This window comes from Erinaceus europaeus, chromosome 1, assembly GCF_950295315.1.
Source record: "Erinaceus europaeus chromosome 1, mEriEur2.1, whole genome shotgun sequence".
In the NCBI taxonomy this organism is placed as follows: Eukaryota; Metazoa; Chordata; class Mammalia; order Eulipotyphla; family Erinaceidae; genus Erinaceus; species Erinaceus europaeus.
The window spans coordinates 146,746,420-146,771,885 of record NC_080162.1 but is presented as its reverse complement, the minus strand read 5'-3'; the positions used below and the strand labels follow the sequence as shown (position 1 = coordinate 146,771,885).

General features: G+C 38.6%; 1 protein-coding gene across 4 annotated transcripts in view; it reads right to left on the bottom strand.

Annotated features, from left to right (window-relative positions):
- The window catches only part of STAG1 (STAG1 cohesin complex component), a 445,812-nt gene that overhangs the window by 141,265 nt on the left and 279,081 nt on the right, over positions 1-25,466 (bottom strand). For all 4 annotated transcript variants that reach the window (XM_060196862.1, XM_060196869.1, XM_060196854.1 and 1 more), the window contains 3 exons: positions 24,664-24,787; positions 2,389-2,487; positions 1,224-1,303 (listed from right to left, as the gene is read on the bottom strand). In XM_060196862.1, coding sequence (XP_060052845.1) covers positions 1,224-1,303; positions 2,389-2,487; positions 24,664-24,787 — 303 coding nt within the window. The remainder of the gene's footprint in view (positions 1-1,223; positions 1,304-2,388; positions 2,488-24,663; positions 24,788-25,466) is intronic.

Sequence of the window (25,466 nt, the reverse complement as noted above, 5' to 3'; positions counted from 1 at the left end):
GGGACCAGATGTTTTAAATCACATTTTAAGAAGCTGGATTGTAAAATGTAAACATTAGCATGCGTTAGGACGCAGTTTCAAGTCCTTGGTCTCCATCTGCAGCGGCAAGCTTCATGAGTAACGGAGTGATGTTGAAGGTGTCTCCCTTCTCTGTCTCCCTCCCTCTTGTCTTTAAAGCTTTATAGTAAAACAGACCACTAGCAATGGTGGAGTTATGCAGGAATTGAGCAACAGACTTCTATTTTTTAAAAATACTTTTATTTATTTATTACTTTTTGTTGCCCTTTTTTTTTGTTGTTGTTGTAGTTATTGTTGTTGTTGTTGTCGTTGTTGGATAGGACAGAGAGAAATGGAGAGAGGAGGGGAAGACAGAGAGGGAGAGAGAAAGATAGACACCTGCAGACCTGCTTTACCGCCTGTGAAGTGATTTCCCTGCAGGTGGGGAGCCGGGGGCTCGAACAGGGATCCTTACGCCGGTCCTTGAGCTTTGCGCCATGTGCGCTTAACCCACTGTGCCACCGCCCGACCCCCCCAAATCTAGGTTTTTAACATAATACATCATGAACTCCACTGAATGCTGTTTTAATATGTAAAATTGCAAAAAAAAGTACATATAATTACAGCACAGTTTTGAGGGACTGAATAAATATACTTTAAAATTTCATTTAGAAAAGAACCCCCACCTAGCTAAGTGAATTTTAAAAAGAAAGTCAAAGAAAGATTCACTCAATTAGAGATTGCCATGTTTATAACGTAAAATGTTCTATGTTAAAAGGATACAACAATAGAAAGATGTAAAAATAGATGTCAGCACAGATGATACTTGGTATAAGACTGATGTCAAAAATCATTTGTAATGATTTGGCAAAGACCTACATTTTCTCAAAGTGATTCTTCCTAGTTTTTGGTCATAGATCTATAGATAAAATTAAGACTATTTAAAAATTCTCTGTTATTGTTAACAACATGATTTAAGTTTGTCTATTTTCTCTCTCCTACCTTTATATAACTCCAAAGTTAAGTTTATTCTTTCCAAGGTTTAATCTTTCTAAGGTCTTCTTTTCCTATACCTTTTTCTTAATTTAAATTTAATATGGCATGCTACTTCACTGATATTTCCTCTGGACTACATTAAAGAGCTCTTACATGGAGGATTTAAACAAACAAAAAAAAAACCCCAGTTAAAATGGAAAACAAACAAAATTAACAAAAACTATACTTACTGAAGTATCAGAGTAACCAATCGAATAGCTTCTACGGCAACATCATATTCCTTATCAAGTGTCATTGATACAATGCGATCCTGAAAAAAAATTGTAGGTCAATCCAAGCAGGACAAGAAAATAACCTGGAACAGACCTAAGGTAATGTCTTAAGTAGAGAACACAAAAAAGAGGCCAGGCGGTGGCACACCTGGTTAAGCTCACACAATAAAGTACAAAAAAGACAGATTAAGTAGACAGCTTTACTCCTGAAACCATATTACTATCATTTTACTTACACAAAGGTGTTGTAATGTATATTATCTAAAATATTTCTCATAAACTGACATTCCTTATGCTGAGACAGGCAAACCTTAATTTGAAAAATTAAAATAATAAAAAAAGCTGTGAGTGAAAGAAATCTTCTGAGAGGACAAAGGCACTAAACTAAAAGTCAAAGCAGTATTTTTTTTTTTAATTTTTATTTATAAAAAGGCATTACTGACAAAAACCATAGGATAAGAGGGGTACAAATCCACACAATTCCCACAGCAGTGTTTTTTTGTAAAGCATAGATTCATTCATTTCATGCGAGTTTCCAAAAAACAAACAAACAAACAAAAACCCCCAAACCTAAAGCCAGTCTAGTTACTGTGATAAAATTTTTGGGAACATTTCTGTTTTATTGGAACCCATGTCACTCCTATTAACAAGTAGAGATCTAGAGATAGGTATATGTAGAAATACATATATTTTTTGTCTTTATTCACTTGAAAATTCTGTCTAATAAAATTTTTCTTCTGTTGGTTTTTGAACATAAAAGAATAAATAAATAAAAGATAACAATAAAGGCTATGTAAAAGATTTTAGTACCCGAGGTTCTGATATTCAAGATTTACTCTCCAGCACCTCCACAAACCAAAGCCTAGCAGTGTTCTGGTGCAAAACAAAAACCAAAACTAAAAACAATTGATCTGGGAGGTGTGGAAGTGGATAAACTCTCAGACATAAGGTCCTGGGTTTGGTTCCTGGCATAGCATTTGTCTGAGAGATGCTCTTGTTCTTTCACTCTATGCCTCTCATTAATTTAATAAAGACTTTAAAAAGAAATAATGACTTATGATAATGTTATTTGCTAAATAGCACTTATAAAGCAAAAACTTAAGTAAGTATTCTTGGCACCTACCTTGAAACGATTTGTGAATAGTTCCAATTTGGGGAATAATTCTCTATTGGTATATAAACTCTGTAGAGCTTTCAAACACTTCAGCCTGACTTCTCCTTGCTTCAAAAATATAATAATAACAAATATACAAAAGAGAAGAGGTCAATTCCATGGCACAAAAGTTGAAGACTTTCAAGCCTATATGAAGACAAGTATGTTTTAAACTATTCAATTTATTTCATGTTACATTCAAGGTAAGATGGGACCAAACTACTTTATAGTCTATGTTGCACTTAAATTTAACTTAAAAATGCACTGAAAGCTGCTGAGTAATGTGGGTATTTTATTCCATTTCCACACATTATCAACTTTGATTAAACATGTAGTATTACCTTTATGTTGTGGCACTTTGAGAAAAAATTTAAATTCTGACTTTAATTAGACAAAAATGTTAATTCCCCTTTTATGTCACTACTAGATAAACCTGGAAAATTCTTACTTTCATATTAAGAGGTAATTCATATTTATACATTTAACAATATTTACTGGATGATAGTTACATCTAAGAAAGGAAAGATGGAAAAACAGCTAAAGAATATATATTTACAACAGAGACAAAATGACTAAATAAAGGCTGATATTTACTAGTGCAATTTTTAAATAAAGCCACTAAGTTGATGTGGAAAAGACTGGTGATTAAAGCATAGTCAATATCATTTAGAAATGTAGTCAAGCGCCAAAGGATTCAAAGGAGTTTTAAGTTTCTGTGTAAAAAAGGAAAAAATGAATACATACAATTAAAGTCCCAAAGGATCCAGGACTGGGAGAAATATGGTTTTTAAAGAGGATGAGAAAGGTTGCTTACTGTTTTAAAGCTTTTGAAGGCAGATAGTTATTATTATAACCAAGTTATCTGGGAACCTTGTTTACTTAAAAAATCCCATGGTTAAGGTTTTCTGTACCATACATGACCTCACCATGACTTATGTCATTTAATGCTATTTACAAATAACTATATATTTGATCCTGAGAAGATCAGTTGCTTCTGGTCTACCTGTCGTATGATTATAGGTGATTCAATATTTCAAAAAAAAAGATATTATTGGGAAAGTTTTAACAATTTAAACTTAGTGTCTGAATTCAGTATTTACAAATTTGGGAAACATTAAGTGCTTAGATTAAAGGATTTTCCCTTTTGTTGCCCTTGTTTTTTTATTTATTGTTGTTGTAGTTATTGATGTTGTCATTGTTGGATAGGACAGAGAGAAACAGAGAGAGGAGGGGAAGACAGAGAGGGGGAGAGAAAGAGAGACACCTGCAGACCTGCTTCACTGCCTGTGAAGCGACTTCCCTGCAGGTGGGGAGTCGGGGGCTCAAACCGGGATCCTTACGCTGGTCCTTGCGCTTTGAGCCACGTGCACTACCGCCTGACTCCCTTGAATGGTGACTTATAAGACTATAAGTTCATAGAAGTATAGAGTAACACCATTCCCACCACTGAAGATCTTTGTCCCAACTCCCACCCACCTACAGTGGAGTTGAAAAATCTAAACCCCCCCCCCCAGAGTCTTTTACTTTGGTGCAATACTCCAAATGCAGTGTAAATTCTATTTTGTGTTTTCCTCTCTTTCTTTCTTTCTTTCTTTCTTTCTTTATCTCTTTCTTTCTTTTAAAGAATTTATTTATTTATTCCTGAGAAAGATAGGAGAGAAAGAACCAGACATCACTCTGGTATATGTGCTGCTGAGGATCGAACTCGGGACCTCATGGTTAAGAATCCAATGCTTTATCCACTGTGCCACATCCCGGACCACTGTGTTTCCCTTTCTGTTCTTCTTTCTCAACTTTGTTTTATGAGTGGAATCATACCGTACTCATCATTCTCTTTCTGGCTTATCTCACTGAACATAATTCCTTCAAGCTCTAGCCAAGATGGGGCAAAGAAGATGGATCCATCATTCTTAATACCATTATTTTCTTAGCCACTTGACACCTGGGTTCCTTCTAGTTTTTGGCTATATCCACATAGGTATATACATCTATCTTCTTGGATGGGTGTGCTTGACTCCTTAGGATATAACCCAAGGACAGGAATTACTGCATCATAAGTAAGGCCCATTTCTAGCCTTGTGAGGATTCTCCAGACTGCTCTCCACATGTGATACTGCTTCTGATGACCTTAACCAAATCAGTGCAACTAGTGCCACCATGCCATTTCGTTTCAGACAGTATCCAAAGACAGAGCCTGAAATGTCAGCCCTTCAATTCCAATACTCTGGGGTAAGACTTTCCTAACACAAGGGACTTCCTAGTTTCATTTCAAATGCACATTGCCTAACACAGTTACAGAATCTAGATAGAGACCAGAACCTAAGGGACAGTACATATGCACATGTATCCAGAAGTTAGGGGAAATTGTATACCTGAATGTAAAAGTGTTCAATATAGTCTACAGTGAATAGACTTAGACTCAATAAGTGCAGCAAGCAAGTAAAAAGACCAAAAAAGACACTTAAGATAAAGTACTTAATAAAATATTTACTACTTAGGCCTAGATATACTCCTATCCCCTACTTCACTTCCTTGAATCACTTAAAGTGTAACTTTGTCAGATAAAGTAAGGACTACAAAAGCTGGATAAGGGCAAAAGACCAACATACTTTAATGATGGCCTTTCTGGTCACTACCAGGCTATTCCATCATTAGAGCTCTGTGCAGGGAATCCTTGAATTCCCACAAGGAGATGATGGGTCTAGACCTCTAATAGGCCCTACTCTCTACCATCACTAGTCACTTCCATCAGGAACATCATCATAAGCCCTCTTGAGGGCTTCTCCATGACCTTGCCCTCACTGTAGAGCAGCAATGGTAGGGACAGACCCACTCTCTGAAGGGAGGCTGGGTCAACCTACTCTGCCACTTGACAGACTGGACCTGAAATGGTGCAGCCTAGAATATTCCTAGCTGTGACCATGGACTGCAAGCTCAGACTGACAGCAATCCAGAGGTTACACAGGCTCCTGTGTGAAATATGAATAGATATAGGACTTAGGTCAGATCAGTGGTGTCAACAGTCAATGGTATTTATACTTTCCTCATAATTGAGAGCTACTCTCTGCCCTGATCTAGCTTTCTAGTCCTATTCACAACTCTGACACCATCTTTCACGACAATATTTTTGTCCACCTGTATGTTAGCTATCAGAACAAACGTAATTTACTGAACTCATGGGTCCCTTGGAACATATCTAAAATAGACTTCCTAGCCTTTCCCAGCACAATGACCCCTAGTTTCATCTGCTCTATTCTTACCTTTGGTTCCTGTTTATTAAACAATTTGTCCTGCTTTATATCTTACTGCCTGTTAGCCAACAAGTTGGAGATACTATCATGACTTTTTTTTTTAACCAGAGCACTGGTCAGTTCTGGTTTATGGTGGTGTAGGGGATTGAACCTGGGACTTTGGAGCCTCAGGCATGAGAGTCTCTTTGCATAAGCGTTATGTTATCTACCCCTACCAGATACTATCATGATTCTTTTTTTTTTTTTTTTTTTTATTGGGGAAACTAACGATCCTTCCTAGCCGACTGAATCCACATGGATCCCAGTCACTTTCAAAGCCAGCAACAAGCAGCTCCTGCCAGCTTCCAAGCTGTTGGTCCTGCTCTTCGAGTCCTCCAACTTAATGTTGAGGGACTATCATGATTCTATCCTGACTTCCCTGGGCAGACAACCTCACTTCCCCCCAGAGTCCTATCCCATCAGGAAAAGACAGAAACACACTGGGGGTATAGACCAACCTTCCAATGTCTATGTTCAGTGGATAAGCAATTACAGAAGCCAGAACCCCCATCTTCTGCACCCCAAAAAGAATTTTGGTCCATATTCCCAAAGGGATAAAGAATAGGAAACCTTCCAATGGAGGGGATGGGATATGGAACCCTGGTGGTGGGAACTGTATGGAATAGTATCTCTGTTATCTTACAACCCTGTTTATCATTATTAAATCACTAATAGAAAACAAAGGGAAGAAATGTACTATGATGATTATAGGTCAAATTCTGGAGTCAAAGCTAGGTTTTTATTTCCAGACATATAGCTTTTAAGTTACATGAGAGATGAGACATTTATTAGTCATTCTGATATTCAGTTTTATTCATTTATAAAAATGGTGAAACCGGGGCCAGGCACTGGTGCACCTGGTTGAGTGCACGCACTATGGTTTGCAAGGACCCAGGTTCAACCCCTGGTCCCCACCTGCAGGGGGAAAGCTTCACAAGTGGTAAAGCAAGACTGCAGGTGTCTCTCTGTCTCTTTCCCTCTGCACCTTCCTCTCCACTCAATTTCTCTCTGTCTCTATCCAATACTAAAGAAAGTGGTTAAAAAAATAAAAAAGACGGGGCGGGGTCAGGCAGTAGCTAAGCTGGTTAAGCACGCATGGTGCAAAGTGCAAGGACTGGAGAAATGATCCCTGTTCGAGCCCCCTGCTCTCCACTGGCAGGAGGTCACCTCAGGGGCGGTGACGCAGGTCTGCAGGTATCTGTCTTTCTATTCCCCTCTCTCTTGTCTCCTCCTCTCTCAATTTCTCTCTGTCCTATCCAACAACAACAGCTGTAACAACAATAACAATAAAAACAAGGGCAACAAGAAATGGGAAAAAATGGCCTCCAGGAGAAAAGGATTTGTGGTGCAGGCATCAAGCCCCAGCAATAATCCTGGAGGCAAAATAAAATAAAATGCACGCTATATGCCATGTGCACTTAACCCGCTGCACTAAACCCGCTGCATTACCACCTAACTCCCCTAGCCACATGTTTTAATACCAAACTCTCAGAGGTGGGCGTCTGGATTTTCACATTTGTAAATTTTACTGAAATTGGTAGACTGTCAAATCAAGTTGTGAACAAGAAACCACTGAACTCTTATTTTCAAAGGAAAGCGCATAATCACTCTCTTTTAAGATGTTTCAAGGTAGCCTTACATGAGACAATGCTTGAAAGTCTTAAACAGAACCAGAGCTATCTATAGCAGATGTTGTTGCTCTGCCCAGATCCCTTTATCCTTCCCAGATCCTTCTCTTACCTTAATAGTTAACAACTATATCTTCTCTTTTAGAACATATATCATAGTTAAGAATGAACTAGCACAACTGATCCTGGGTGGTCAGATTCCATATTGTTTTTCCTGTCCATACCCTTTCTTTTCTTCAAGTTCAAGGACATAGCCCAACTTCTTTACCACAGGACAGGACAACTAATAAGTGAATTTACCCTTGAAATCAACTGGTATGGTTATGCTAAAATAAGATATCTCCTGAAGCCTCATTTCTGTCAGTGTTTTTCTTTATTTCCTTAATTTTAAGACAGGCTTTTCCTGAGAGTACAACCATCAATGCATCATTAATGAAAAAAGTCTTTGAGACACAGGTTTTGTTTTTAAATATTATTTAATTTCAGTGAGAAGGGAGGGAAGAAGAAGAGAGAGATATCGATATACCAGAGCACTGCTCAGCTCTGGTTGATGATGGTGCTGGGGATTGAGCCTGGGATCTTGTAGCCTTAGGCATAAAAGTCTTGCATAATCATTATGCTATCTCCCCAGTCCTCTGACACAGTTTTTGTTCTTTTTAAAAGTGATTTAATATTGATTTACAAAACTATAAGATAATCGGGATATGATTCCACACTGTTCCCAACATCAACACGTTGTGTCTCCATTTCCTCCATTGGAAACTGCAGTAGTTCTCCCAAGGTCAAAGATATGTGTTGACTATTGTTCATAGACACATAATACACTAACACACAAACACAGACACATGAACGTCCATTTTTTTCTTTTTTTTTTAATATTTATTTTCCCTTTTGTTGCCCTTTTTAAAATTGTTGTTGTAGTTGTTGTTGTTATTGATGTCATCATTGTTAGATAGGACAGAGAGAAATGGAGAGAAGAGGGGAAGACAGAGAGAAGGAGAGAAAGATTAAGACACCTGCAGACCTGCTTCACTGCCTGTGAAGTGACTCCGCTGCAGGTAGAGAGCCGGGGGCTGGAACTGGGATCTTTACTCCGGTTCTTGCACTTTCCTTTTTTTTTTTCCTCTTTTTTTTTTTTTTTTTTAAGAAAGGATTAATTAACAAAACCATAGGGTAGGAGGGGTATAATTCCACACAATTCCCACCACCCAATCTCCATATCCCACCCCCTCCCCAGTGGCTTTCCCATTCTCTATCCCTCTGGGAGCATGGACCCAGGGTCATTGAGGGTTGCAGTAGGTAGAAGGTCTGGCTTCTGTAATTGCTTCCTCACTGAACATGGGCGTTGACTGGTCGGTCCATACTCCCAGTCTGCCTCTCTCTTTCCCTAGTAGGGTGGGTCTCTGGGGAAGCTGAGCTCCAGGACACATTGGTGGGGTCTTCAATCCAGGGAAGCCTGGCCGGCATCCTGATGACACCTGGAACCTGGTGGCTGAAAAGAGAGTTAACATACAAAGCCAAACAAATTGTTGAGCAATCATGGACCCAAAGCTTGGAATAGTGGAGAGGAAGTGTTAGGGAGGGTATTCACTGCAAACTCTAGTATACTTCTGCTTTCTTACTTTGGTGCCATACTCCAAACTCAGTCAATTTCTGCTTTGCGTTTCTACTTCTTTTTTTTTTTACATGCATAACATTCCCCAGATTCCCATTTAACAATACAACCCCCACTATTTCATTCATCATTTTTCATGGACCTGTATTCTCCCCACCCACCTACCCACCCCAGAGTCTTTTACTTTGGTGTAATACTCCAATTCCATTTCAGGTTCGACTTGTGTTTTCTTTTCTAATCTTGTTTTTCAACTTCGGCCTGAGAGTGAGATCATCCCGTATTCATCCTTCTGTTTCTGACTTATTTCACTCAACATGATTTTTTCAAGGTCCATCCAAGATTGGCTGAAAACGCTGAAGTCACCATTTTTTACAGCTGAGTAGTATTCCATTGTGTATATATACCACAACTTGCTCAGCCACTCATCTGTTGTTGGACACCTGGGTTGCTTCCAGGTTTTGGCTATTACAAATTGTGCTGCCAAGAACATATGTGTACACAGATCTTTTTGGATGGATGTGTTGGGTTCCTTAGGATATATCCCCAGGAGGGGAATTGCAGGGTCATAGGGTAGGTCCATTTCTAGCCTTCTGAGAGTTCTCCAGACTGTTCTCCACAGAGGTTGGACCAATTGACATTCCCACCAGCAGTGCAGGAGGGTTCCTTTGACCCCACACCCTCTCCAGCATTTGCTGCTGTTACCTTTTCTGATGTGTGACATTCTCACAGGAGTGAAGTGATATCTCATTGTTGTCTTGATTTGCATTTCTCTGATAATCAGAGACTTGGAGCATTTTTTCATGTGTTTCTCGGCCTTTTGGATCTCTTCTGTGGTGAATATTCTGTCCAAGTCCTCCCCCCATTTTTGGATGGGGTTATCTGTTGTCTTGTTGTTGAGTTTGGCGAGTTCTTTATATATGTTGGTTACTAAACTCTTGTCTGATGTATGGCATGTAAAGATCTTCTCCCATTCTGTGAGGGGTCTCTTGATTTGGGTAGTGGTTTCTTTTGCTGTGAAGAAGCTTTTTAATTTGATGTAGGCCCATAGGTTTATACTTGCCTTAGTCTTCCTTGTAATTGGATTTGTTTCATTGAAAATGTCTTTAAAATTTATGCGGAAAAAAGTTCTTCCAATATTTTCCTCTAAGTATCTGATAGTTTGTGGTCTAACATCCAAGTCCTTGATCCACTTGGAATTTACTTTTGTATTCGGTGAAATACAGTGATTCAGTTTCATTCTTCTGCATGTTTCAACCCATTGTTTCCAACACCATTTGTTGAAGAGACTCTGCTTTCCCCATATAATAGTCTGGCCCCCTTTGTCAAAGATTAGATGTCCATACGTGTGGGGCCTCATTTCTGGGCTCTCAATTCTATTCCACTGGTCAGTGTGTCTGTTCATGTTCCAGTACCAAGCAGTTTTGATGACAATGGCTCTATAATACAGTTTGAGATCTGGCAGTGTGATGCCTCCGGTTATGTTCTTTTTTCTCAAGATTGTTTTGGCAATTCTAGGTCTTTTCTGGTTCCAGATAAACATTTGTAGCATTTGTTCTATTCTCCTAAAAAATATGCTTGGGATCTTGATGGGGATAGCATTAAATTTGTAGATGGCTCTGGGTACTATATTCATTTTGATGATGTTAATTCTTCCAACCCATGAACATGGAATATCTTTCCACTTCTTTGTGTCTTTTTCAATTTCTTTGAGTAGTGACTCATAATTTTCAGTATACAAGTCTTTCACTTCTTTGGTTAGGTTTACTCCTAGATATTTTATTGTTTTTGTTGCTATAGAAAAAGGAACTGATTTCTGGATTTCAATTTCTTCTAACTTAGTGTTTGCATAGAGGAATGCCACTGACTTTTGAATGTTAATTTTATAGCCTGACACCTTACTGTATTGCCTGATGATTTCCAAAAGCTTCTTGCTGGATTCTTTAGGTTTTTCCATGTATACTATCATGTCATCTGCAAATAAGGAGAGTTTGACTTCTTCTCTTCCAATCTGTATCCCTTTAATTCCTTGCTCCTGCCTGATTGCTATGGCAAGAACTTCCAACACTATGTTGAATAGTAATTGTGACAGTGGGCAGCCCTGTCTAGTACCTGATCTGAGGGGAAATGCTTCCAGTTTTTCACCATTGAGTATGATGTTGGCTGTAGATTTACTATATAAAGACACCACTATCTTCAGGAATTTTCCATCTATTCCCATTTTTTGTAGTGTTTTGATCATAAAGGGATGTTGTATTTTGTCAAAGGCTTTCTCTGCATCTATTGATATGACCATGTGGTTTTTGGTCTTGCTTTTGTTGATGTGGTGGATCACATTGATTGATTTATGTATATTAAACCAACCTTGCATGCCTGGGATAAACCCCACTTGGTCATGATGAACAATCTTTTTGATATACTGCTGTATCCGGTTGGCTAGAATTTTGTTCAATATTTTCGCATCTATGTTCATCAGAGATATTGGTCTGTAGTTTTCTTTTTTGGTTGTGTCCCTGTCTGCTTTTGGTATCAGAGTGATGTTGGCTTCATAGAAGCTGGCAGGGAGTATTCCAGTGTCTTCAATCTTCTGGAAGACTTTTAAAAGTAGAGGTATTAGTTCTTCTTTGAAAGTTTTGTAGAATTCATTTGTAAAACCATCTGGTCCAGGACTTTTATTTTTGGGGAGATTTTTGATAACTGTTTCAATTTCATTAGCTGTGATGGGCCTGTTCATGTTATCCACTTCCTCTTTACTTAGTTTTGGAAGTTGGTAGGTATCTAGGAAATCATTCATTTCTTCCAGGTTCTCTAGCTTGGTGGCATATAGTTGTTCATAGAAGCCTCGCATGATATGATGAATTTCTGCAGTGTCTGTTGTGATTTCTCCTCTTTCATTTACTATCCAATTTATTTGGGTCTTCTCCTTTTTTTGTTTTGTGAGTCTGGCTAAAGGTTTGTCGATTTTGTTTACTCTTTCGAAGAACCAACATTTACTTTCGTTGATCTTTTGCATGGTTTTCCTATTCTCAATGTTATTTATTTCTGCCCTAACTTTAGTGATTTCTGTCCTTCTGGTTGCTTTAGGATTCCTTTGTTGTTCTTCTTCTAGGTCTTTGAGATGTGCAATCAGGCTGTTTATTTGTGCCTTTTCTTGTTTCCTAATGTGTGCTTGAATAGCTATGAACTTCCCTCTTAGGACTGCTTTAGCTGTGTCCCAAATATTTTGATAGCTTGTGTCTTCATTTTCATTGAACTCTCGAAACATTTTGATTTCTTCCTTGATTTCCTTTTTGACCCAGAAGTTGTTAAGAAGTGTACTGTTGAGCTTCCACATTTTGGGACTGTTAATAATCTTCTGTTGATTGTTAAGTGTTAGTTTAATTCCACTGTGGTCTGAGAAGATGCTTGGGATGATTTCAGTGCTCTTGAATAGGCTGATGCTGTCTTTGTGGCCTAACATATGGTCTATCCTTGAGAATGACCCATGTGGATTTGAATAAAATGTGTATTCCAGTTTCTTGGGATGAATGACTCTGAAAATGTCCAATAGTTCTAGTTTATCTATCTCTTCATTTATCTCCCTTATGTCTTTACTGATTTTCTTCCTGGATGATCTGTCAAGTTGAGATAGTGGGATGTTGAAGTCCCCTACTATGATTGTGTTACTGTTAATATATTGCTGTAGCTCTTTCAGTAGAAGTTTGATGTATTTAGATGGCTTCTCATTGGGTGCATAGATATTAATAATTGTTAAGTCCTCTTGATTGACTCATCCTCTGAGCATTAAGTAGTGTCCATTCCTATCTTTTTAAATCTTATCTATTTTAAAGTCTATCATGTCAGATATGAGAATAGCTGTTCCTGCCCTTTTTTGTGGGCCATTGGCTTGAATGATAGTTTTATATCCTTTCACTTTAAGTCTGTGTTTGTCTTGTTGCGTTAGGTGGGTTTAGTCTGTAGACAACATATTGTTGGGTTGTGTTTTCTGATCCATCTTCCTACTCTGTGTCTTTTAATCCGTGAATTCAGGCCATTGACATTTATTGATATCAAAGATTGAAGATATTTTAACGCCATTCTTGTAGAGTTTTACAGTGTTTTGATATATGTCCTATTTGTGGTGGTCTGGTTGTTTATAGGAGACCTTTCAGAACTTCTTTCAGGGCAGGCTTGGTGATGGTTGCTTCCTTCAACTGTTGCTTGTCTGAGAAGGTTTTGATGCTTCCATCTAGTCTGAATGACAATCTAGCAGGATATAGTATTCTTGGCTGAAAGCCTTTCTCATTGAGCACTCGATAAATATCTTGCCATTCTCTTCTGGCCTGTAGTGTTTGTATGGAGAAGTCTACTGCTAATCTTATGGGTTTTCCTTTGTAGGTGACTCTTTGTTTTTCTCTTGCAGCCTTGAGGATCCTTTCTTTATCCTTATTCCTTTCCATTCTAAGTATGACATGTCTTGGTGTCTTTAAGCCTGGGTTAATTCTGTTTGGGACCCTCTGGGCTTCTTGAATCTTTATGTCTTTGGTGCTGTCTAGACTAGAGAAATTTTCAGCTATTATGGCCTGGAGAATGCTTTCTTCCTCTCCTTTTCTTTCTTCCTCTGGTAAGCCAATAATGCGTATATTGTTTCTTTTGAAGTCATCCCATAGGACTCTGTTGTTGTTTTCAGCATCTCTTAATCTCTTTTTGAGATCTCTTACTTCTTTTTTAGTTGTCTCTAATTCATCCTCAATCTTGCTAATTCTGTCTTCAGCCTCATTGATTCTATTCTCTCTGCCCTCTACTGCTTTCTGGAGTTCATCTATTTTGTTGCCCTGCTCTGATACTGTTTTAGCTTGTTCAGCTAGTTGTCTTCTTAGCTCAGCGATTTCAGCTTTCAGCTCTCTAATAACCATGAGATTATTATTTTCTTCCATATTCTCATTTGTTGTTCCTGCATTTCTGATTACAATTTTTTCAAATTCTTTACTCACTCCTGTTATTATTTCCTTAGCTAATGTTTGGATGTTGAACTCGTTGTTTTGTGCTTCACCCTCTGGAGGACTTTTAGCTGGACTCTTGTCCTGGTTCGAGTCTCCAATATTTTTTCTTGTTGTTTTAACCATTTTATATATTTTGTTATGAGTTCCCTTTATCAGTACTTTTCAAATTATTGATCACTATTGCCTGGATTGACTTGTATCTAAGTAATTTAATTAAAGGGTTTACCGTGGTGGAAGTTAACAGTTTTTTTTCAATCCCTGAGTTGAAGCTCAGTGGTGTAAAAGCCTCTTTTTTTTTTCTTCCCTGTAGGCTATGGATGCCTGAGGGCTTTTAAACTATCAATAGGCTTCTTAGCTTAATCACTGACTGCTGACCAAGAGATAAAGCAGGGTGTGGCAGAGATAATCCAGTGGTTATGCAAAGAGACTTTTACAGCCCCTCAGCTATGCCACCGAGGTATAGGTCTTCTCCTGAGTTTCCCCGGTTAGATCTCTGTCCCCTGGTGTCCCTCCTTGTTGCTGCTCCAGATTCTGAGGGTAGTAGCAATGGAGACTCAGAGTTGCACTTGGTGAGTCTCTGGGGAGTCCTTTCCTCCCTTCAGCTGTCCCCTTGTTGTGGAGCAGACTGGAGGTGGTGTCTCCACTGATAAACTGCTGAATGTAAGCAGTCACTTAATCTCTCCTTAGGCCCCTCTCTCCTCTCTGTCACCAGCCACGCGTGTTTGTACTCATGGGTGATTTACTGGGTTCCTGTGGTCATTCTAGCCCTGTCTTGTTTCGGTCCGGGTAGTCTCCGTTGGTATTCCTAGCTGATCCGGGAGAGGAGAGGAGAGAAAGCGATCTGCTGCTCGTAGCTCCGCCTCCGGAAGTCAAAATCTCGTTCTTGCACTTTTCAAGATGTGCGCTTAATCTGCTGCACTACCGTCCGACTCCCCCCATTTTTTTCTGTTTATTTATTTTTGCCTTGAGGGTTATCACTGGGGCTTGGTGCCAGCACTACAAATCCATTACTCCTGGCAGCCACCCCCCCTTTTTTATTGGGTAAGACAGAGAGAAATTGAGAGGAGAGGGAGAGGTAGATAGGGAGAATGATAAGACCACCTGCAGACCTGCTTTGTCACTTGTGAAGTGTCTCCTCTGCAGGTGGGGATCTGGGGGCTCAAACCCTAGTCCTTGTGCTTAATACTATGTGCTCAACAGAGTATGCCACAACCCACCTGCCTTCTCCCATATTTTCTATGACCCTGGCTTCTCTTCCTTTCTAAGTCACACCTATACCCATTTCTACTTCTGCGTGTGCATCGTTTTTTCTTCTTCTCTCTCAGGGTCCTGAAGGAATTAGTGTTCAGAGTCCTCTGGTCTGACACAGGCTTTAAGGGCTGTGACCTAAACAGCTGGCATCAAAAGCAGTTATAGGAAGCAGATTTCAGTGATGGGATTGTGTGGTTGGATCTCTAAGAATAAATAGCTGACTAGTGTAACAAAGCTGCATTTTTTCTCTCTTTAAAAAATTTTTTTATTTATAAAAAGGAAACATTGACTAAACCATAGGATAAGAGGGGTACAACTTTGCACAATTCCCACCACCAGACCTCCGTATCCCATCCCTTCCCCTGATAGCTTTCTTATTCTTTAACCCTCTGGGAAGTATGGACCCAAGATCATTGTGAGATGCAAAAGGTGGAAGGTCTGGCTTCTGTAATTGCTTCCCCGCTGAACATGGGCGTTGACAGGTCGATCCATACTCCCAACAGAGCTGCAATTTATGCAACAGACTTGTTGTGCCTGAGATACCAGAGCTACCAGCTTCAATCTCCTAGCACCAACATAAGATATAGCTAAGCAGTGCTCTGGGGAATAAAAGGAGACTGAAGAGAATGGGAGACAATTAACTTGAGGAAGGATCTTATTTCTGGTGCTAACTATAGATTCTGACGTAAGATATCATTTGTGGGGCCTAACAATAGTTCACCTGGTAGAACATGTAGTGTACCAAACACAAAGCCCTATATTTGAGCCCCAGCTCCACATGGGAACACCACAGCAGACACCATAGACAGTGGAGTGGTACTGTGGTGTTTCCCTCTCTAAGTAAAAAGAATGAAAGTGTTAGTCTAGGAATGATGGTACCATGTCTGTGTGAGATCTAGTACCACATTAAACAGAAAAAGGTAGCACTTGCTAGTTCATCTGTGAGTGATAAAGTACACGTGACACACCATGCCTACATAGCATTTGAGGGAACAAGGTGAACAGTAACTAAGGATTACTGACTTTAGTAGCTATTGCTAGGTGTCACTGAGATGCTAAAGAAAACGACAGACTAAATAACCCCCTGTGCAAGGCAAGTGTTCACACTCAGGCAACATTAAAAGGAGACTTATTCTTGCTAACACTATTGAAGATCAGACCCAGGGACTCATTTTAAGATGGCAACTTATCATCTCAGATGCAAACCTTAGGACTAGCTGAGTGGACACAGATGAATTTTTGTCCCTGTACAGCCCCATGCCCTTGGCTATGAAATCTAAAGTGAAGCCTGTCTCTCTCTCTCTCTAAGGCCTCAACCCTCAGACTTTTAAAACAATTTTTTTTAACTGAAGGGGTTAATGCTTTACATTGACATATGATTGCAATATTATTCTCTCACATTTCCCTCCCCCACCTCCTCCAGAGTCTTATACTTTGATGCAAAATACCATGTTGCACTTTGTGTTCTTCTTCCCTGTCCCTATTTATTTTGTCTTGTTTATAAGTGTGATAGTTTGAAGTGAATGTCTTTTTTTATCAGAACAGCTCAGCTCTTGATTTATGGTGGTGTGTGGGATTGAACCTGATACTTTGGAGCCTCAGGCCTGACAGAGTCTCTTTGCATAATTATTATGCTATCTGCCTCTGCCCCAAAGCTAATGCTTTAAGGACAACATTAGTAGCCTTCTTCATGCTCTACACCAAGCTTTCCTGTGGCTACCAGACTAAGATCAAGTGCCAACAAGGCCTATATAGGAACATACTGGACCAGTCAAGGGAGAAGAAACATTGTTATATGCTACAAGTGCTGCAGAAATGAACCAATCGGAATCAAAAAGAACCCAGGGGGTATGCTAGGAAGTGATCTTTTAGACACTATATGGGGCTACAGAAATCTATAGAAATAGAAAACAGGATATGGGGAGCTCTCCCTTGTCTCAGGGAACAAGACCTGGTTAAAAGCCTCTAAATTTGGCCCAATGCATTGGTGGACAGTGCATATAAAAATAATAGTGTTTTATTATATGAAATGGAGATTAAGGATGACAGAATCTGTTGTTGGGAATTGTGTGGAGTTGTACCCCTCTTAGCCTATGGTTTTGTCAATGTTTCCTTTTTATAATAAAAAAAAAAGCCAGAATCCTGGCATGTGTGAAAGAAGAAACTTTAAAGACACAGAAGTGAGTATTCCAGAAAGATTTTTTTTTTTTAACCAGTTGACCATGGCCTTAGGCCCTCCTTAATAAGATAATACCAAAGCAATCAGGAACAGATGGGTGATTTAGGTATAAGCGTTGCTGAGATGGTCCATATTGAGTGTGCTCTGTAAGGTAGGACTGGCAGACTAGTTAGGAATGACTCAGAATTTAACTGCTAATAGCAGTACAGATGAAAAAGTCACAAAACAGTAGAGACAAAGTAGCTTTACCTAATAATTAGATGAAGAAGTGTCATGATCATTCTAATGGGTAACACTGCTGCAAGGCAGCCCAAAGGAACCGATGAAGATGTGCCATAGGACATGGGGTTCCCAGAGGCAAGTCATGATGAAGATCAAGAAAAGTATTACATATCGCATACTGGCACATTGTCACCAATGCTGAGACAGTGACAATCCTTATATGAAATCAGCCTATTACTACTGACATACATAATACTTTATACTAGATCACTTTGCAGAATGAAGACCAGGACTAATCTGCATTCATGATATGACCTGCAATGTACTTTTACTAAATTTACACAATACACATAGATTCCTCTGCAGTGTGCCCTGATGGATGGCACTTGACCTTCAACAAGTTACCTTCCCACAGAACTCTTAGTAATGCATGTGTCCTGATAGCTGGACTATCTGAAAAATTTGTGGGTGCAGTCTTGAATTTAGTCGATGATGTAGTGATTCAGTGACAATTTAACTAAAAACCCAGGTAGAATCCAGGCTTTGGCCCAGCAGATAAAATTTTAGGACCACATGGGCAAAAAGCCAGGTAAGTATCTCAAAGATGATGAAACAAAACAAAAACACATAAAAAATAAATTGCTGTAAAACATACTAATCAGGTAGTGGGCTAATATAGGTAGTGTAAACTGTGTATATACTACCTGGGTGCTTTTGGGGGGCATTTTAGATGAATCATGAAATAGTCTAAATGAGGTCTTCTGCAGTATAGCTTTAATAAGCTTCTCAATAATTACTGGCCCAGGAACAATTCTGAGGACCTTTGAAGTCTGCTAGTCTGATGGAAGCACATTTTTCTGCATATGTTCTCTTACAGATCACTGGAATCTACTGCCTAGGAAATGCCACAGGAGTCCACAGCCTCTTGGATTCTGGGAGTAAAGTCTTCCATAAATAGGCATCTAATTCATCTCTTCTAAATGACAGTTTCTTGCTTGCTACAACACTGGTGGAAATAAAGCATCTTACAATTGGAATGCCACATGAGAATTGCAACTTGAATTGCCCATTTTCACTTCAATGATTATAAATCTGACCAGTAAAATAAGGTTCAACAGAGCTTGACTAGAAACAGAAATGGTACATCCAAGATTAGGCCTGCTGAGAATTAAGAGACCAAACAGACTTTCTCCAAAAAGCCAAACAACTTGTAGGGGATTGTTTGATCCATCCTGAGACTAACCTGAGGCATAAGATTCAAAGGTGAGTTCACAGGCAATAAGACATGGCAGTTCAGTTAAAGTATGGGAAGATGAGGTCTTCTGTGTCATGGTTATCATCTGGCCAGTGGACAGGAATGGATGCAGATAATTTAGCCAATGGACGAAGCTCCATACTATGGTGAGAGTTGTTCTGGCCACTTTGACCACTGAGTTTGATCCATTTCTATCAGGTCATAAGCTATTATTGTCCATGACCTGCCGAAATGCTGAGAAGAGTGATATCAACTAAGAAAGCCCATTTTGGCTTGCTGCCTGTGACCTTCAGGAAATGCCGCGGGACGGCCGCGCTGCCGCGCCTGGCTGAGCGCATGTGGAACTACGTACAAGGACCCAGGACAATGAGAAACCAGACCTGGTGTCTGTGAGTCCCAGAAAAGAAGAAACCACAGAGCCACCTAAAGAAGACACTTTTGCCTTAAAAGCTAGAAGTTGCTGTGGTTCTGGGTGTGAAGGGAACATAGTCATGTGTAGATGCAGTATGAGAAGGGCATACAAGATCTCACCAACTTACATCCAGACACGAACCAGAAACAGAGGGCATGAGCATCCCCATGAAAATGAAAGAGAATGTCTGCCAACCACTAGGCTGGGGTTTCGGCATCAAAAGGATTCCACCTCTCTTGCCACACTCAAAAGAGTCCATCAGTATGGAACTGAAGTTGGAGGACACCCAGTTCAGCTCACCTTCATTAGCAAAAGGAAGGAAGTGTAAGGACGTGTTGACACAGGTCCTATCAGGAGATGTGTGAATTTCTTAGGAAGAAGATTGAATTTCAGACATCTTCAGCCAAGGCACTTTAGATCCTTTGTCTCTGGTTAGAACATGGAAACAAGCTTCTTCTGGGATCTCACCTCAGCTCCTCGGAGTTCTCTTTTCTTTTCTTTTAATTTCTTTATTCCCTTTTGCTGCCCCTGTGGTTTTATTGAGTTTTATGTTCCTTAGTCTCTTATCTGCTTATTAGAGGGTGTTTGTCTATTACAGTTCTATCTTTCTTGTTATTATATATATTATTTTCTTACAGTGGTTTATTTTTGCAATAAATGTTGCCTGTGCATTTTATGCTTTATTCAACAATTTTATTTTCTCTTGACTCATATAAGTGCTTTTATAGAGATTCATCTGTGCTAGTGATAAAAACAAAAAAATTAGCTCAAATTTTACCATCAAGATATACTCACTATTAAGAGTTAGATTATTTCATATATTCCCCATGTTTTTAATTGTATAACAACTATGTACATAGTATAGATGTAAAGACAGATTTATAGTTAAAATCTGTCTGTCATTCAAATCATAATAGAAACCATGGTAAACTCAGAGGTGCCTATATGTGTTTTCCCAGTCACCACATAAGTCACATCAACTTGGCTTTTTGGATACTTATTTTTATTGCTTTACCTTATAATTTTCTCACCCAAGTATGCATAAGTATAATACGTATTCCTAGATAATTGATTCTTGTCTGGTTTTTGAATTTATTTTTAATAAATTAAATCATAATCTATGAAAAAAAAAAAGAAAGCCCATTTTGTGGGGAAAATAACTTTCATAGAAGCTTGTTGCTGACTAGGGAGAGACAGAAGTTGAGAAATAAGAACAGAAAGAGAAAGACAAAGTAGAATTTGAAAAAAAAAAAAAAAGGTAGAACTTGGACTAGGTTTGGTGTCTACACCAAAGTAAAAGATTTGGGGGTGGGGGGGTGGGACGTAGCTTCTAGGTCCTGTGCATGATGGTGGAAGATGACCAGACTGGGGATGTAAGAGTTTTGCAGAAAATTGAGAAATTTTACATGTGTACCAACAACTGTATTTACTGGAAAGCATTACACACACACACACACACACACACACACACACACACACACACACATACACACACACATCTAGGTCAAAGAACAAAGTCACTGGATTCCCATAGCAGTAGCAGCCTCAGAATTGGAACAGACAACTTGGACTGCAATACTTGGGCATCCAGCACCACAAGTTATAGTCTCCCCTCTGGAATGGGAGGTAGACGGATACATTAATCCTTCCCCTTCTTATTCCTACTAAGTCTTCTGCTGTCCCAAGTAAAACTCATATATATATATATAGGGAGTCAGGTGATCTATACTCTTTGTATAGAAGTCTATACTCTATATTCTTTGTATAGAAATTAAGATGTGGGAGTTGGGTGGTAGTTCAGCAGGTTAAGTGCAGGGGCGCAAAGCGCCAAGGACCGGCGTAAAGATCCCAGTTTGAGCCCCTGGCTCTGCACCTGTAGGGGAGTCGCTTCACAGGTGGTGAAGCAGGTCTGCAGGTGTCTGTCTTTCTCTCCCTCTTTCTGTCTTCCCCTCCTCTCTCCATTTCTCTCTGCCCTATCCAACAATGACGACATCAATAACAATGATAACTACAAGGACAACAAAAGGGAATAAATAAATATTTTTTAAAAATTTAATATTTATTTTATGAGAATCTGCTTTGCTATATATATTGATCTAAGAAAGGGCAGTGTTGGGTGAAGGGAGGTCCACCCCTGCATCTCTTTACTGTTTTAAACTCAAATGTGTGTTCTTTTGTTCTAATTAAGTGTGTGTCATCCCTCACCTGGTCAAGGCCACTTAAATCTCTCTGCAAAGGGTAGGAAACAGGCTCCATAGATCCATGATATAAAAGTGGTGCATTCAGTACAATTACTCTATGTAGACTACTGGAAGAGACCAATGTTCACTACTGAAGCTTGTCTTTCTCTGTCCTTTGTCTCTGCGAGGAAACATCATTCTATCTCCACAATGTTGTTTTCCTAGGCAACCCTAATGCTAGCATGCACTGGGTAGTGTTTGAACTTCTACTTCTTTTGATAGGTGACATATGCCATTTACCTGACACATGCAATGCTGAAAGGATTTGGGTGAATGTAAGACAAACAGAATATGGGATGAATCAACACAGAGAAGAAATGGGGTGGATTAACTAAAAACAGATTCTATACAAAGCACCAGTGAAATTATTATATGAAGAATCACACATACGAAAGAAAGTAGAAGACTTATACACATATAGTAAAAGAAAATCTGTACTATCAAACTGGAAAGGGTAAAGGGATTCTAGCATCATTAGAATAAATATAAAAAGTGATTAAGACTGTATTATCATTAATGAGAATAGATGAAAGTGTTAATTATATAATTTAGAAATGTTTTGGTCAATAGAAAGAAACTGAGTCTCTATATAAACTACCTAAGTTGTGCACTGTAATGTATGTGTTTAACTGGATGTGCTACTGTCTGGCACCCGGAAACTCTAAAGTTTATAGAAGAATAACTGATGAAACTTTGCAGGATCTTTGCATCAAAGATCTTATTTGGAGATTCAACCCAATGGGCATGGAAAACAAAAAGAAGACTAAATCAATGGTACTATATGAAACTGAAAAACTTCTACAGGGGCTGGGAGATGGCCTATCTGGTTAAGTGCACATATTACAGTGCTCAAAGACCTAGGTTCAAGCCCCTGGTCCCTACCTGTCGGTTGGGGGGAATTTTATAAGTGGTGAAGTAGAGCTGCAGTCTTTCTGTCTCTCTCTTTCTATCTCCCCCCTCTCAATTTCTATGTCTCTACTCAATAATAAATAAATAAATAAGTAAGTAAATAAAAAGCTTCTACACATCAGAAGAAAACTACACAAGGATAACCAGGCAACCTGTAAATGGAAGAAGATATTTACACGTCTGACAAGAGACTGAGGTTAAACATCTATACAGAATTGGTATGGATCTACAAAATAAATAAGGACAACCTAATGAAAAAGTAGGACAAAGAAATTATAATATAGTTTTCTGGAGAGAGATACACATGGCCTACAGACATGTAAAGAAATATTCTTTTTCACTTACCATCAGAGAAATGCAAATTGAAACTACACTAAGATTCAATCTCACACCTGAGGAAATGGCTTAAATCAACAAATCAGAAAATAATAGGTTCTGGCAAGGTTGTGGGGAAAAGGAGATTCTGTTATACTGCTGGTAGGAATGTAAACTGGTATAGCCTCTTTGGAAGACTACATAGAGAGTCCTTGAACAAATAAAAATGGATTTATCAAACACTCAAACACTAATTTGAGAGGATATATGCACCCATATGTTCATGGCTTAATTATTCACAAAAGTCAAAGAGTGGAAGCAGGCTAAATGCCAATTAACAGATGGCTAAAAATGTTTGGGACATATATTCCATGGAATACTATTCTGCAATAAAAAAAGGTGGTATTGTGTCCTTTGAGATAAAATGGATAGAACCAGAGGTGGTTATGCCTAGCAAAGAGATGAAAGACAACTACTAGATGGTGTCACTCATATGTGAAATTTAGAGCACTGATACACATGAACCTATAACACATACACACACACACACACACACACACACACACACACACACACACACACACACACACACACACACACCACCCACCAAGCTATTTCTAAGACTTGTGAGAATAATGGTGGTTATGTTTAGGAGATGAGAAGGTGGGTACATGGAACTTTGGTGGTCGGTGTACTGTGAAACTTAAAATTAATCTAAAATATTGTAGCCCACTATTAATCACAGATGAAAAACAGATGGGGGTGGGAAGCTTAGATGGTTGGGCATCTGGTAGAGTGCACATGTCACCATGTGCAAGGACATGGGATCAAGCCCACAATCCCCATCAGCAGGAATGAAGCTTCATGAGCAGTAGAACAGTGCTGCCTGTGTCTTTTTTCTCTCTCTCCTTTAATCATAAAAATAAAGTAATAAAATAAAAGGCCACCAGGACGCATGCATGGGCTTGTATAGGTCCTGAACTCCAATAATATTTCTGGTGGCAAGAAAGAAAGTATTTTAGAATATTACCAAATGTCTCAGTAGTCTAACAATAAAATTGTATGTAGAACTCAGTACTTTATGCTTTTTAAACAATTCACATAATTGAAATCAACAGTTGAAAATAAACTGTAAGATTTCCATATTTGTGAGTTGTTGGTAGGTCAAGTTGCTGATTGGCAGGCCGTTCAATATAAAATTCTAATAGTAGAATTCTAATAGTAGAATCACATCTTTGGTAATCTTGATGATTATTTATTCAAAATTCAATAACGAGGGATTCTTTATAAAATCTCAGAATTTACTAAGGAAGTAGAAGCAGAAATGAATGATTATATGGAATATCCTAAAATCCAACACATCTATTCAGTTCTGATAAAAACACTTTGTTAAGTCATGGCAATAGGGAGTTAAAGTCAATGAAATTAATTTTTAAAATATTTTTTATTTTCTTTATTTTAATGAAAGACATTGAAATACAGAGAGAAGATAGGTAGATATCAGAGCACTGCTCAGCTCTGGCTTATGATGGTATGCAGATTGAACATGGGACTTTGGAGTCTCAGACATGAAAGTCTTTTTGCATAGCCATTATATTATCTCCACATCCTTATTTTTAGTTTTATATATTAAGAGAAACAAGCAATCTCATTTGAATCTAAACTTAAATAACACAATCAACTTTTTCAGGTACTGTATTCTTTTAAGACTTTAGATGTATCACTTTGTCAATACTGGTTTAAGAAAGTATTAAAACTAAGTAAGAGAGTCTTCATACATGGGACAATTTCTCAAGGTTCACTATAACCATCTAGCAGTTATTCAGCTATATCATCTCAATTTCCATATTACTAGAACTTTTGGACAAAATCAACTACTTCCATTTTGACTCTCAGCATGTTAGGAATGAAAAAAATCACACCTTCTATCCATGTCTGGAACAAACTTACCCTGTCATGAAGAGTCCAGCCAACATATTTTAGGTAACTGTCATTTAGGAAGGCATCACTATACATTTTCATCCATACTCCAATTTCTTCAATACAAATGGCTCTAATCTCAGCAATAGCATCGCTAGAGGAGAAAGATGAAGAAGAAAACAAATATTTTGGTTAATTAAAAAGCTGAAACATATTTCATATTCCTTCATGGCAAGTAGCATCAGCATTATTAATGCTGTAGCTTCAAAGGTCCTCCAACTTAACTACCATCTATTTTTATTTGACCTCTTTAAAATAAAATGTACAAATAGTCAAATAAAAAAAACTTATAGAAATCATCTTATGCTGATGAAACTGTTCTATTTTCAGAAGATTGGAAATGGTACTTGAAGATTTCTAAAAGTGTCTCAACTGGCATGAAGATAAGAAATAGGTTAAATCTTGAGGAAAACCTGAGTATCAACATTCAAATAATGAAGAGCTTAACATTTCTGTCTCTAAGGGCAAGGTGCTAGCACACCTGGTTAAGCACACACACTACAGTGCACAAGGACCCAGGTTCAAGTGCTTGGATCCCACCTGTGGGGGCAGAACACTTCATGAGTGGTACAGTAGTGCTGAAGGTGTTTCCCTGTCTCTCTAATAAAAAAATTCTGTCTCTAAATAATCATGAATTTTTCTAAGCTAGCACAAGCATAATGAAATAAAATAGAATTTGTGGCCAACACACAAATAAGAGGCAAGATATCAGAAATCAAAATTATTTCAAAATGTATGAAATAATTTACAAAACCTGTTGGTAATTTTCTAGG